The 15,697-nt window shown below is 43.4% G+C and overlaps 1 protein-coding gene across 1 annotated transcript in view; it reads right to left on the bottom strand.

Moving 5' to 3' along the window:
- The window catches only part of LOC126355825 (peroxidase-like), a 245,725-nt gene that overhangs the window by 97,882 nt on the left and 132,146 nt on the right, over positions 1 to 15,697 (bottom strand). Inside the window, exons 4-5 of the mRNA XM_050006275.1 lie at positions 8,662 to 8,876; positions 2,580 to 2,765 (exon numbers count right to left, since the gene is read on the bottom strand). Coding sequence (XP_049862232.1) covers positions 2,580 to 2,765; positions 8,662 to 8,876 — 401 coding nt within the window. The remainder of the gene's footprint in view (positions 1 to 2,579; positions 2,766 to 8,661; positions 8,877 to 15,697) is intronic.

Below are 15,697 nucleotides of genomic sequence, written 5' to 3'. Positions count from 1 at the left end.
AAGTATCAGAATTCACTACAATCTCGAAACCTTTTATTACGCAAAGTTTTTAAAAACGTGGAAAAAGTTTTTAAAACAATTTTACAAAACAATAATTTTTACGATTTCAAAGATTTTTAAAGTTTTCGGTTCCTTTGCCGTAAAACAATGACTACTGAATTCTACGGATTGCTTTTTAAAAGCAGTTTTTGTTCTTATTATTCCAATATTCCTTGTCACCATTCGTGCGTTCCCCCAAAAGATCACGGATCATTCGACTGAAACCGCATGTTAGCAGTGCATGTGCGAGCCACCTGTAGCCAAACTGTTTACTTTCATGCCACGAGTAAGACGAACACACGTGGTCGCGTTCCTTCTTCCTGGATTGCTTGTAGACCAGGGAAGCCGTAAAAATATTTTTCAGGTTCCCCTTTACAGTCAGCAACTATTTACTTGATGTATTTTATGAAGGTTACTTAGAATATCCCTCCATTTTGCTGCAACAAATCTTCGTTTTCTCATGATTGCCGCAAATAAGGTCTTAATAGAACGAAATTTTCGCTCCGCAGCGGAGTCTGCGCTGATATGAAACTTCCTGGCAGATTAAAACTGTGCGCCGGACTGAGACTTTTTTTCTATCTCATTTTGGTCGTTACTGTTGATTGCATTTGTTCGGGGTGCATGTCCCATGACACCGATGGAAGTTGATCGTTGATCCCTTCACTCTCTTCCTTTCTATTACAGAGTGCAGCGAATCCTGTAACAGAACTGACTGAGCTGCCGTGCCTGCACCGACTAGCTATCCAAGCACGACTCACAACTCATACCCACAACTTTAATTCTGCTGGTATCTCGTCTCCTACCTTCCAAACATCAGAGAAGCTCTCCTGTGAACCTTCATAGGTCTTGATAGTTTTTCGTGTGTTTTCTCCTTAGGAATCGATCACTATGGTATAATCTGATAAGGCCTCTCTATACGGGTTCGGAATTCAGGGACCCTGTTGTTATGTTCAATGAGATACCGCCTTTTAGCGATGTTTTGTTCGGCCGGACAAAGAATGTTGAGTACAAAAGTTCTGAGCTTTTAGATCTAATGTTTTAGTTATGTGGGCAAAAATATTCTAATATTTTTACATAAAAGTTTTCAGAAGTTTTTAAAAACTTTTTAAGATGTTAAAGTAATTTTAGGCAGTTAAAATATCAGTGGATAACTGAGAGTTGTTATTTATTCTTGCTTTATTGTTATGGAGATGTTCACCTGCAGACGTGCCTCTTAGTGCCATGAACCCGGTAGTGATCTACACTGAAGCGCCAAAGAAACTGGTACACGCAGGAGTATGCAAATACAGAGATAAGTAAGCAAGCAGAATACGGCGCTGCGGTCGGGAACGCCTATGTAAGACAAGTGTCTCGCGCAGTCGTCAGATCGGCTACTGCTGCTTCAATTGCAAAGTTATCAAGATTTCATTGACTTCGAACGTGGTGTTGTAGTCGGCGCACGAGGTAGCGATGAAGTGGGGATTCTCCCGCAATACCGTTTCACAAGTGTACCGTGATTATCGGGAATCCGGTAAAACATCAAATCTCCGACATTGCTGCGGCCGGAAAAAGATCTTGCAAGAACGGCACCAACGACTACTGAAGAGAATCGTGCAACATGGCAGAAGTGCACCCCTTCCTCAGATTGGTACAGACTTCAATACTGGGTCATCAACAAGTGTCAGCGTGCGAACCAGTCAACAAAACATCATCAATATGGGCTTTCGGAGCCGACGACTCACTCATGTACCCTTGATGACAGTACGACACAAAGCTTTACGCATCGTCTGGGCCCATCAACACCGACATTGGACTGTTGACGAATGGAAACATGTTGCCTGGTCCGACGAATGTCGTTTCAAATTGTATCGAGAGAATGGACGTCTACGGGTATGGATACAACTTCATGAATTCATGGTCCCTGCGTATCAGCAGGGTATTGTTGAAGCTAGTGGAGGCTCTGTAATGGTGTAGGGCGTGTGCAGGTGGAGTGGTATGGGACCCGTGATACGTCTAGGCACGACTCTAACAGGTGGAACGTATGTAAGCATCCTGTCTGATCACCTGCATCCGTTCATGTCCATTGTGCATTCCGACGGATTTGGGCAATTCCAGCAGGACAATGCGACCCCCCACACGTCCAGAATTGCTAGAGTGTGACCAGGAACATTCTTCTGAGTGTGTAGACTTCTGGTGGCCACAAGATTCCCCAGACATGAACATTATAGAGCATATCTGTGATTCCTTGCAACGGGCTGCTCTGAAGAGATCCCCCCCCCCCCCCCCCCCCCGTTCTGGTAATTATTTATGGACAGCACTGCACGATAACGGTGTTAATGTTCAGACATTAGTCGAGTCCATGTCACGTCGTGTTGCGGCACTTTTGCGTGCTCGCGGGGACCCTACACAGTATTAGGTAGGTGTACCAGTTTCGTTGGCTCTTCCGTGTAAAAATAAAGGACTAATTAGAGCTGAAACGGTTCATCAATATCCAAGATGTTTCGTGTAATCGCTTTTAGTGCTATAGGGTGCTGGGAGTGCGTGTTGGGGTCGGTACTCACCGTCGGCGGTGGGAATGGCGGAGAAGGCGGTGTCGTGGGCGAGCAGCTGCCCCCACTGCATGTGCGCCAGCGTCAGCACCTCGTCCCTGGACGCCGGGCCCGGCCGCTCGCGGAACAGCTGCGCGCTCAGCAGGCGCGCCGTGGGCAGCGGGCCGCCGCGAGCAGACTGCCGCGGCGCGTGCACCCCTGCAACACCGCCGCACGTTTAGCGTCCGAAGTTAAGACATTATCGCGACAAATACTATATCTAGACAGTGTCTGCAGTGAGAGACAATGACTCTATAGTCTCTTGACTCCAACAAACAACAGGTAAAAAATTTGAAAGTCATGTATAGTACTGTGCATGTCGGGATGTGGCTGAGGTGGAAGTGGGGTCTAAAAAAGAACAAGTTTTAATTTTTCAACTCCGGTCGGCAAATTGCCTCCCGTTTGTTGAGAAAACATTTACTGATTGACCTAGCCGGAGTACATTATGTGAGTTTAGCGGCCCTAAGGCGCAAATACATTGAGCCGGGGCTCGAAAAGTGCACGGAGGCAACCGGCCAATGTGTCTGATCTCGTCGGGGTCCTGTCAGTAAAAAAGAGGGCGATCCACCCGCCTCGTCCGTGCAGCTCGGCGCGGTGGGCGCTCACACGTGATCTCCTGGACCTTTCTGATTGGCTGCTGTAGGAGCTCTGCCTAGGCAAGTGACGCCCACCCCGTCAGCAGAACGGTTGTTTGTTCGTCGAACACGTGAACAAACCGTGGGAAAGCGGCACATACTGGAAAAATCTGATGTGTCGCCAACCCAGGGCCCGTGCACGGCTTTGTGAACATCCATTGGCATCCATAGCTCACGCATTAAAAAAAAAATCCTTTTCTTTTATCTGTCAGCACCTGTACAGTACATAGGGTGATTTTGCTAAAGCGGGATCAAACTGCACGAAATGACCCCTCAGAGGATAAGGAGGAGGAAATCTCGCACGGAAATGTTTGCAGAGGAGCTGCACCCATTAGAGGGTGGAGATGAAAGATCTCTGACAGTGCCCCGGCGTCGACAACAGTCACGTGGGCCGCCAGCATATGGTAAGCCAGACGACAGTGTGGAGCATTCACCACTACAACTGCCTCCTGTTTCATGTGGTATGTAAATAGAGTAGAGGACTGGACCCATTACGGAGCCTTGTGGCACTCCAGCCTCTATCTGTTTGATCGACCTGTTGGATCCTGGTACGTGCTCGTGCACACCAGTTGCAATGCGTGCAGGTCTTATTACCTACGGACAACCCTTCTGGCGACGGTTTTGTCGCTGGTTCGTCGCACAGGCCACTAAGGTGCTGAGATTTGTGCCATCCATCATATTCACAGATGAGGTTGACTTTACAAGGTGCGGTATCGCCAACCTTCACAGCATCCTCCCTTGCCGAATGAACAGTCGCCATAGTACGGTGGTAGCAAACCACGGGCACGCGTTCAGCCTCAATGTGTGCGCAGGCCTGATTGGTGGCCGACTCGTGGGACAAGTCATACTGCCACAATTCTTCACAGACGAGACATATCTGCACTTCCTGCACGTCAACTTGCCTCCCCTGCTAGGACACCTGCCTTCGGTGGCAAAACTTTGAATCTTAGTGTCTTCAGGTCTACGTTCATTGTAACTTCTGTCTGTTCCTAGGCAGTAGAAATAAGAGATTTTTTTCTATGCGTCGCCTATTGTGAAGTATGCCAACGACTCTGCCGCTGTGGTAACACCGCTTCCCGTCAAATCACCAAAGTTATACACTGTTGGGCTTGGCTAGCACTTGATCAGTCACCATCCAGGTCTGACAACTGCTGACAAGCAAAGTGCACCCAGGAACTGTCAGATTGAGAAGTAGCGGCTCTGGTCACGAAACTTGATAATGGATGGGAGAGTGGTGTGCTGATCACATGCCTCTCCATATCCGCACCCGGTGACGCCTCTCAGCGGAGGATGACATGGTGGTCAGTCGGTAGCGCTGGGCTTTCCGAGGCCTGTTCAGATGGAGCTAAGTTCAGTTTTTTCTGTTGTTAATTATCATTGAACAGACTTGGTATTTTCCCTGAAATGTCATCGCACTAGTACATGTGAACCAAAGCAAGTAACTATAGATCTTTACGAAAGTTATTCTTATTTCTAGTATTAATTCCATGAACTGAATTCTTGGCTCGAAAAAGAGTTTTATTATTTACCACATTTTTAATTAAGGAGTAAATATTGTGGGAAGCAACATACTTCACGCCAATGTCTTGAATTAAATTCCCAAACCATGTGCATGGTCTCGTGAAATGGGGATGTCGTAACACCCCAATTATAGAGCCCATAATGAACACCGTTTTGTTGCAAAAAGAAATAGAAAAATCAGTCATCCTGACAGCTACTGACAACAAAATTTAGTCTTGACTGTTTGATTAACAAGAATGTTATGTAAATACTAATGCTTATCATAAAGAAAGGACTGAATGAAATAATACCATATGATATGAAACAGAAATTTTAGAGAAAGAATTAAAAAAATTTTTATATACGAAGGTTAAATAAAGCCCAGACCATAAATTGACCAAAGATAACATTTATTCTAGAAGAGAGTTGTAGCCACATCGAGATGTATGTTCGCTGTGACTACAATTTAACTCGGTAATGGAGATGGTGACTTCACTTCTCTCTAGTACTCTTGCAATAGTAGTACGCATATTAAGCGCTAATACATTGTTTTAAAACCGATCTGCAGTTTAAAAGTCTTACGGCTGGAAGTATTAGTCAGAAGTGGACTGAAGTAAAATCATCTTCGCCGTTTAGACCGATAATGGGATAGTTGATATATCTGACAGAAAAATAACTCGTGTGATCGCTTATTTGTGATTGGACTTAGCCTTAGTGATACTTAATAGTCACGAACATCAAAGGACACAGAAAGAGACTGATCGCCGACATAAACTCAATTATTAGACTTTAGTAGGCAACAGATGAACACGAAGTACTTACAACTGCTTCGTGTTGTCAGAAGCTATCGTCAAAGTCAGAATTGCTGATTCTAACAGACGCTATTCCCTGAATGAAAAATCTGTGTGTGTGCTCAGTGTAGAATTACGAAGAACCATAAACTTTAATTTAACTTCAATTTTTCGTGTCACGTACATCATTTCTACATCTACATCTACATCTACATCCGTACTCCGCAAGCCACCAGACGGTGTGTGGCGGAGGGTACCCTGAGTACCTCTATCGGTTCTCCCTTCTATTCCAGTCTCGTATTGTACGTGGAAAGAAGGATTGTCGGTATGCTTCTGTGTGGGCTCTAATCTCTCTGATTTTATCCTCATGGTCTCTTCGCGAGATATACGCAGGAGGGAGCAATATACTGCTTGACTCTTCGGTGAAGGTATGTTCTCGAAACTTTAACAAAAGCCCGTACCGAGCTACTGAGCGTCTCTCCTGCAGAGTCTTCCACTGGAGTTTATCTATCATCTCCGTAACGCTTTCGCAATTACTAAATGATCCTGTAACGAAGCGCGCTGCTCTCCGTTGGATCTTCTCTATCTCTTCTATCAACCCTACCTGGTGCGGATCCCACACTGCTGAGCAGTATTCAAGCATTGGGCGAACAAGCGTACTGTAACCTACTTCCTTTGTTGTCGGATTGCATTTCCTTAGGATTCTTCCAATGAATCTCAGTCTGGTATCTGCTTTACCGACGATCAACTTCATATGATCATTCCATTTTAAATCACTCCTAATGCGTACTCCCAGATAATTTATGGAATTAACTGCTTCCACTTGCTGACCTGCTATTTTGTAGCTAAATGATAAGGGACCTATCTTTCTATGTATTCGCATCACATTACACTTCGCTACATTGAGATTCAATTGCCATTCCGTGCACCATGCGTCAATTCGCTGCAGATCCTCCTGCATTTCAGTACAATTTTCCATTGTTGCAACCTTTCGATACACCACAGCATCATCTGCAAAAAGCCTCAGTGAACTTCCGATGTCATCCACCAGGTCATTTATGTATATTGTGAATAGCAACGGTCCTATGACACTCCCCTGCGGCACACCTGAAATCACTCTTACTTCGGAAGACTTCTCTCCATTGAGAATGACGTGCTGCGTTCTGTTATCTAGGAACTCCTCAATCCAATCACACAATTGATCTGATAGTCCGTATGCTCTTACTTTGTTCATTAAACGACTGTGGGGAACTGTGTCAAACGGACCTTTAAAGTGTATTTGTGAAAATTCTTCGGATAACATAAAAGTGAAAAGTGATTTAGTGACAATTTAACTGTAAACATCAATAAGTTTACGCCGAAATTCGACGCATTCTGAACATTGCTCAAGGGTATGCTATTTCTGGAATTACGTTGTGTAGTTGTCGAATACAAGACGTAGTGACGCCTTGACGACGGAATAACAATTAACAGCTCAATATCCTCGCAAAAATCATAATGTTACATCAGCTTGGGTGATGGATTGATCATTCACGACGTTTTAATATCCATTCTCAAACTGAGCATAGGAACTACAGTCAGCAAGTTCGCGTAAACTGAAAAGTCTGACGCGAACACCCAACGGAGTTTTGATTATAATTTCAGATCAGGGGAGTCATCGCGTTATCGAGTGGCGCAGTCGCTATATTTATAAGTGGAGAAGACCGATAGTCATCAAACATCATTGGTTTAATTACAAACAAGGGCGGCGCACACACTCCGGCGTGCTGCTCCATCAAGACGTTGATATCAGTTTTGAGAGTCAGTATCTGAAAATTAACCAAACCGTGTGAGGAGTTTGTTTTTATAATATTTACAGGCTAGCATTGTCGTGATCGACGTGCACCGTTCCACGTCATCTCGGCTGGGACAACCATCACCATCGAACCGAGACAAAACGAGACGTCACAATGTGCAACACAGTGATATATGCTGGCACAGTGTTCCTTCTGTCATCATCATACAACACAAAAATGACATGTCGATACTCAATTGATACAACTATGAGACCACTTTGGCTCTTTCTAAAGGCAAAAAATCCCTTTTGAATTAGATGGCTGGATCTACCTATTGGGATTTCCCATCTATGAGAGAGAAGTCTTCCGAAGTAAGAGTGATTTCAGGTGTGCCACAGGGGAGTGTCATAGGAGCGTTGCTATTCACAATATACATAAATGACCTGGTGGATGACATCGGAAGTTCACTGAGGCTTTTTGTAGATGATGCTGTGGTGTATCGAGAGGTTGCAACAATGGAAAATTGTACTGAAATGCAGGAGGATCTGCAGCGAATTGACGCATGGTGCACGGAATGGCAATTGAATCTCAATGTAGACAAGTGTAATGTGATGCAAATACATAGAAAGATAGGTCCCTTATCATTTAGCTACAAAATAGCAGGTCAGCAACTGGAAGCAGTTAATTCCATAAATTAACTAGGAGTATTCATTAGGAGTGATTTAAAATGGAATGATCATATAAAGTTGATCGTCAGTAAAGCAGATGCCAGACTGAGATTCATTGGAAGAAGCCTAAGGAAATGCAATCTGACAACAAAGGATGTAGGTTACAGTACGCTTGTTCGCCCACTGCTTGAATACTGCTCAGCAGTGTGGGATCCGCAGCAGATAGGGTTGATAGAAGAGATAGAGAAGATCCAACGGAGAGCAGCGCGCTTCGTTACAGGATCATTTAGTAATCGCGAAAGCGTTACGGAGATGATAGATAAACTCCAGTGGAGGACTCTGCAGGAGAGACGCTCAGTAGCTCGGTACGAGCTTTTGTTAAAGTTTCGAGAACATACCTTCACCGAAGAGTCAAGCAGTATATTGCTCCCTCCTACGTATATCTCGCGAAGAGACCATGAGGATAAAATCAGAGAGATTAGAGCCCACACAGAAGCATACCGACAATCCTTCTTTCCACGTACAATACGAGACTGAAACAGAAGGGAGAACCGATAGAGGTACTCAGGGTACCCTCCGCCACACACCGTCAGGTGGCTTGCGGAGTATGGATGTAGATGTAGATATGAAGTCGATCAGTTGGGCTGTACAACAACTGTTAAGTACGCGGCCGAGTTGGTACTCACCGTCGCTGTAGACAGGCGGCAGGAGCCGCGTGTAGGGGGTGTTGGCGGCGCCCCAGACGGGGTTGAGCGGGTTGTTGCAGGTGCCGTCCAGCGTGCGGTAGCGGAGGCTGCGCCTGCAGCTGGGCCGGCGGTCGTACTGGCAGGCAGCGGCGGGCACGGAGCTCAGGTTGAGCGCCCCCAGCAGCGAGCCGGCCAGGGGCAGGGGCGCAGGCCACCTGCAACACACGGCACACCGCTCAAGGGGTAGGCGATGCGCGCTGCGCCACACCACGCGATCACACGGCGGGCGCCAGTTGCTAAAGCTACACTACTTATTGCGATACTTTAAACTATGGATCCCATTGTCTGTGGAATACAGCCACATTTACATTTACATCTACATCACAAGGCCGTTGCAGCATCCCTGAATATGGAAGATAATAGGAATATAAAAAATGGAGGAAGGTTTATCTGTTTAGCAAGAGTAATAGAAGGCAGGTTTCAGACTACCTAACAGATCAAAACGAAAATTTCTGTTCCGACACTGACAATGTTGAGCGTTTATGGAAAAAGTTTAAGGCAATTGTAAAATGCGTTCTAGACAGGTACGTGTCGAGTAAAACTGTGAGGGACGAGAAAAACCCATCGTGGTTCAACAACAAAGTTAGGAAACTACTGCGAAAGCAAAGAGAGCTTCACTGCAAGTTTAAACGCAGCCAAAACCTCTCAGACCAACAGAAGGTAAACGATGTCAAAGTTAGCGTAAGAAAGGCTATGCGTGAAGCGTTCAGTGAATTCGAAGGTAAAATTCTATGTACCGACTTGACAGAAAATCCTAGGAAGTTCTGGTCTTACGTTAAATCAGTAAGTCGCTCGAAACAACATATCCAGACACTCTGGGATGATGATGGCATTGAAACAGAGGATGACACGCTTAAAGCTGATATACTAAACACCGTTTTCCAAAGCTGTTTCACAGAGGAAGACCGCAATGCAGTTCCTTCTCTAAATCCTCGCACGAACGAAAAAATGGTTGACATCGAAATAAGTGTCCAAGGAATAGAAAAGCAACTGGAATCACTCAACAGAGGAAAGTCCACTGGACCTGACGGGATACCAATTCGTTTCTACACAGAGTACGCGAAAGGACTTCTAACAGCCGTGTACCGCAAGTCTCTAGAGGAACGGAAGGTTCCAAATGATTGGAAAAGAGCACAGGTATTCCCAGTCTTTAAGAAGGGTCGTCAAGCAGATGCGCAAAACTATAGACCTATATCTCTGACGTAGATCTGTTGTAGAATTTTAGAACATGTTTTTTGCTCGAGTATCATGTCGTTTTTGGAAACCCAGAATCTACTCTCTAGGAATCAACATGGATTCCGGAAACAGCGATCGTGTAAGACCCAACTCGCTTTATTTGTTCATGAGACCCAGGTAGATGCCATTTTCCTTGACTTCCGGAAGACGTTCGATACAGTTCTGCACTGTCGTCTGATAAACAAAGTAAGAGCCTACGGAATATCAGACCAGCTGTGTGGCTGGATTGAAGAGTTTTTAGCAAACAGAACACAGCATGTTGTTATCAATGAAGAGACGTCTACAGACGTTAAAGTGACCTCTGGCGTGCCACAGGGGAGACTTATGGGACCATTGCTCTTCACAATATATATAAATGACCTAGTAGATAGTGTCGGAAGTTCCATGCGGCTTTTCGCGGATGATGCTGTAGTATATAGAGAAGTTGCAGCATTAGAAAATTCTAGCGAAATGCAGGAAGATCTGCAGCGGATAGGCACTTGGTGCACGGAGTGGCAACTGACCCTTAACATAGACAAATGTAATGTATTGCGAATACGTAGAAAGAAGGATCCTTTATTGTATGATTATATGATAGCGGAACAAACACTGGTATCAGCTACTTCTGTAAAATATCTGGAAGTATGTATGCGGAACGATTTGAAGTGGAATGATCATATAAAATTAATTGTTGCTAAGGCGGGTACTAGGTTGAGATTAATTGGGAAAGTCCTTAGAAAATGTAGTCCATCAACAAAGGAGGTGGCTTACAAAACACTCGTTCCACCTATACTTGAGTATTGCTCATCAGTGTGGGATCCGTACCAGATCGGGTTGACGGTGGAGATACAGAAGATCCAAAGAAGAGCGGCGCGTTTCGCCACTGGGTTATTTGGTAACCATGATAGCGTTACGGAGATGTTTAGCAAACTCAAGTGGCAGACTCTGCAAGAGAGGCGCTCTGCATCGCGGTGTAGCTTGCTCGCCAGGTTTCGAGAGGGTGCGTTTCTGGATGAGGTAACGAATATATTGCTTCCCCCTACTTATACCTCCCGAGGAGATCACGAATGTAAAATTAGAGAGATTCGAGCGCGCACAGAGGCTTTCAGACAGTCGATCTTCCCGCGAACCATACGCGACTGGAACAGAAAAAGGAGGTAATGACAGTGGCACGTAAAGTGCCCTCCGCCACACACCGTTGCGTGGCTTGCGGAGTATAAATGTAGATGTAGATGTACATCTATAACTACTGTCTAAAAACTGATACGAAGTGTACCGCTGAGGACTCATCTTTTAGCACTTTTTCCTATTACGAGGGTCACTCCAAAGGAAATGCACACTATTTTCTTAAAATCCATCTTTTATTGTACATGTCTGAAAGTCTTACAAGGTTTAGATACATCCTTTAGGAACAATATTTTCATTTCTCCACATAATTTCCATCCCTATCAACTGCCTTTCACGGTCTTGGAACCAGCGTCTGTATACCCGCACGGTAAAATTCTGGACCAGCCTCTTGGAGCCACTGTTTGGCAGCATTCACCAGGTAATCATCATCTTCAAACCTTGTTCCACGAAGAGAGTCTTTCAGTTTCCTAAAGAGATGATAGTCACATGGAGCCAGGTCAGGTCTGTAAGGCGGATGTTTCAGTGTTTTTTGTTGTTTTTCTTGTTTCTTTGTGAGCCACTGTCAACTTCCTGGGAACCCACCTGACACAAACCTTTTTTTAACGCCAACACTTTCAGTATTCTGCAAACACTTCCTTCCCCTACCCCAACATAGCGTGACAATTCTTTCGCTGTGATGCGTCTGTCAGCAGCCACCATTTCTTTAACTTTCTGCACATTGTTTGAAGTGTGTGCAGTACGAGGCCTGTCGCTGCAAGGACAATCTTCAATATTGCCGTGCCCGCTTTCAACACGTAACCTGCTTGCCCACCGGCTAACTGTACTGCGATCGAGAGCATACACCTTTTTCAACCTCTTGTGGATGTTTCCCACTGCCTCATTTTCACAGCACAGGAATTCTATGACAGCACGTTGCTTCTGACGAACGTCAAGTGTAGCACCCATCTTGAAGACATGCTGTCACGGCGCCACTCACGGTAACAGGTTGAGCTAAGTTTGAAAACAAGCGGAAAGAATGTATCTACACACTGTAAAACTTTCACACATGCAGAATGAAAACTGTATTTTTACAAAAATAGTGTGGATTTCTTTTGGAGTGGCCCTCATACATCCAATTATGGAGTATGGGAAAAATCATTGCTTAAAAGCCTTTGTGTGTGTTGTAATTAGTCTAACATTGTTTTCATGGTTCCTACGAGGGTGACACAAAGGGGCAGTAGTATATTCAGAGATTCCTTACTCCAAGTTCATTCTTGTGGTTCTGCAAGTGAGATTACGCAAATGCTATATTACTCCTCTTTAATGCTACAAAAATCAGGTTGCCTGCATCATCTAATATTTAGAGGTAGGCATTTCAGTAATTTCTGTGTGAGGAAACAAAATGTCATGAAGAATTTCCTTGTATTGTTTAGCAGTTATCAAACAATAGATTTAATTAACTGCACAGCATTATGTGTTCCTTTAAAAATAATCAACAAAATAAAACTATAACCACATTTCTACAGATTCTAGCAAATGAGTAGGTGAACTCAGAAATTTGTAACTGAACCGTAAAAACGTCTCCTAACTTATGAAAATTTCTTTTCACTACCCTTCACATAAATTACATACAGTAAGTGGAAAAATCTGACAACCGTAACCATTATAATCGAATAGATAACGTTAGCATAATAAAAAAATAGTAGTTTCAATCTTTAATCTTGAGTACTGAATACATTCTAAAAAAAGTTTTAGGGGTAAGAGGGGGCAAAGGCGTGCGTAGGGCAAACATCCAAATCTAGTGTCTATCCTACATGTAAGTGTAGCGTGGCAGCTCTGCAACTTCAGTTGAGAGCTTTTATTGTGGAAGAGCCAGGTGTATTGTGTTAGTGGGCTGAGCTTCGAAGCTTTCGGGATATGATTTGAGTTAGGGTTTTGAAGCTTTCGATCTAAGTATTTACCATGTAATTGATGGCCATCTGTTATAACAAAATCCCAAAGAATTACCAACAGCACGTAATTAAATATATAGCTTAACTCACGCTTTAAGCTTCTTGTTAGTTAAACAAGTTGCCATACATGGCAGCTGATACCAGAAATTCAGAAATCAGCACCACGGAGCAAATGTCCACAAGTGTACCTTTGCCTGAAAACGTTTGCCTTTTTTTTCTTTGGTTTTAATATTGAATGAATAGGTTTATTTAATATTTTTAATGAACCTTAATTTGTAGTCCACTATCTCAACATCGTGCAATTCATTTTTTTTACAGGTGAAATTAAATTGGCGGAGCCCTGAATCAGTCTGGATTCTGTGTTGTATGGCCTTACATTTAAACGCTTCCAACATTTAGCAACTCTGTCGAACCAAATGACGTTAAACACCCATTGAATTAGAAACCCAAGAGGCAGGGGAAGACTGCGCTCTCTCATTCATCGCTTGTCATAATTTAATTTTGACACAGCCAGAGAAAATAAGTATCAGGAGGACAGTCGGTTTCAATAAAACAAAAATGGAACCTCTTTCACCATCTTTGCAGTCTAAATATAATTTTCCGCCACATCAAGTCTATAATGAAGACGAAGCAGAAATACGGACTGTACCGGAAAAACTGCAGAAAATGGTGGCACGAATAGGCCAAAGGAAAATAATAATACTATGTTTTTCCTGGTGTTAAAATGCTTTGTATTAAAATTAATGATAGTGCTATGTTTTTGATACTGAATAGGAGCACGATAGTGGAAACAATGATGATGATGATGATGACTGTGATGATTTTGCTATAGTAAAACATTATACACGTTAATAATGACAGTAACTTGACAGATACCGTAATTGTCCTTTAGTCTGTTATAGTTATAATAATTTCTTTTTATGCGGAATTTTGTCCCCTAACAATAGATTGTTTACTCCAGGTCTAGGCAAACGTCCATTTTCTTCATTTGTAATATTTTGTTTAATATAAATTTAATACACCATACAAGCAATTATGAACTTATAGTATCGTGGAAGGTATGATGCTAGGTGTATTATGTACAATTTCCATTGTCATGTAACAAGAGAAGTAGAAATAAAAAAATAGAAAAGTGTTAAGTGCGTCATGGAAAGCAGCGTCTGTAGGCCACCTTACTTATAAGTTCTTGTTAGAAAAGCATTCTAAACAGATAGGTAGAGTATAAAATTGTGATTACTGACAACACAAAACTATTTTAAATCATCAAAGCAGTGGAATTACTGTGCCACATTAATTTAACGAGTAACTGAAGTAAGTCAAAAAATATATCGGTAGTTCCCTTGTTATATGTATATTAGTTCTGACCGCCCTGTTAGTGCTACGCTTTCAACAGTGCTCTTGCATAGCTACAGAGACACATCATCACCTTGTTGCACTCCTGGTTTGAGAAGTGAGATAGTGAATTCACGTTGGTCTCTTTCCATCAAATTCGCCTGCTCTGAACACGAAGGAACGCATCTGAACGCTATTGGGAGTCAGCTCAGCACCTACAAACCACTGGTCCGTAATTTACAGGAATTGCGTGACCTGGACGTAGTTATGTGGTGCCACATACAACTGGAAATGTAGAAAGGACTTGTCGAATCCATGTCACACAGAATGGCGCTCTATTACTCAGCAAAGACGGAGCAGCACAATATTAAGCGGGTGGTTGTAACGTTTTGGCTCCTAGTGCAACAACTCTGCCAACCACTAAGAAGTTCATGGCAGAGAGCACCTAGAATTGTACCACATGTTCGGTTTCCTTTATGCTCCAGTCAGATATTGAAGAATGACTACTTCAACTCCTCTGTGCGTGCTGTAATTAATCTAATTTAGTGTCCGTGATAGTAACAGGAGCAATAAATAGTGGGCTGAAGAATATCTGTGTCCTAATTTAGTACTGGTTCTTGAAACTTTGTAACAAGACTTCACAGGATTTTTGATTCTCCTTTCAGGGGTCTAGTAATTCAGGTTCATCAACATTTCCGTGACAATCTGCCGTGACAATCTGCCTGTCATCGTTCCTGCTGCCCGTATACTTTCCATATCCCCTGATAGTCCTATGTGGTATGGGTCCACACACTTCAGCAATATTTTATAATGGAACGCCCAAGTGATTTGTTGACTTACTTATCCATAATATTAATAATAATTATTATTATTAGATCTTGGGTTTCCTTAGCACGATTGATTAATCGTGTGCTTTCGGGCATTGTTGTGGTTCAATTTTGTGCACAATATTTCGACAACTGACGCAACGACATGCCTTAGGTTGGGCAGGCTATTGCAGCACTCGAGGAGACGCACACAGAACATTGGCGACACACCCGACTGAAACAACCAAGCAAACCAGTTCTGCCTGAACACTGACACAAACACAATCAAAACTGAACACAACGAGACGAGTATCACAGCATAATACTTCCAGCTTCCGGGACAACGTAATTAAGGAGTCTGTCGAAATATAGGAGTCGTTAAACGTATTAAACCATAACGGAGGTTTAGATTTAAAAAAGACTCACTTTACTAACATCACCAAGGCCATCCCATCTAACAAAGCTGGAAAACGCTAAGAGAATGTAGATATGTGTCCCATTGGAAATAAACGTGTACTCTCTGAGTAGCAAAAGAGCATCAAACTTCGTAACGGGTGCGGGTAC

Source organism: Schistocerca gregaria, chromosome 1, assembly GCF_023897955.1.
Source record: "Schistocerca gregaria isolate iqSchGreg1 chromosome 1, iqSchGreg1.2, whole genome shotgun sequence".
NCBI lineage: Eukaryota > Metazoa > Arthropoda > Insecta > Orthoptera > Acrididae > Schistocerca > Schistocerca gregaria.
Note: the sequence above shows the minus strand (reverse complement) of the source record. Positions and strands in the feature narration are given on the sequence as shown.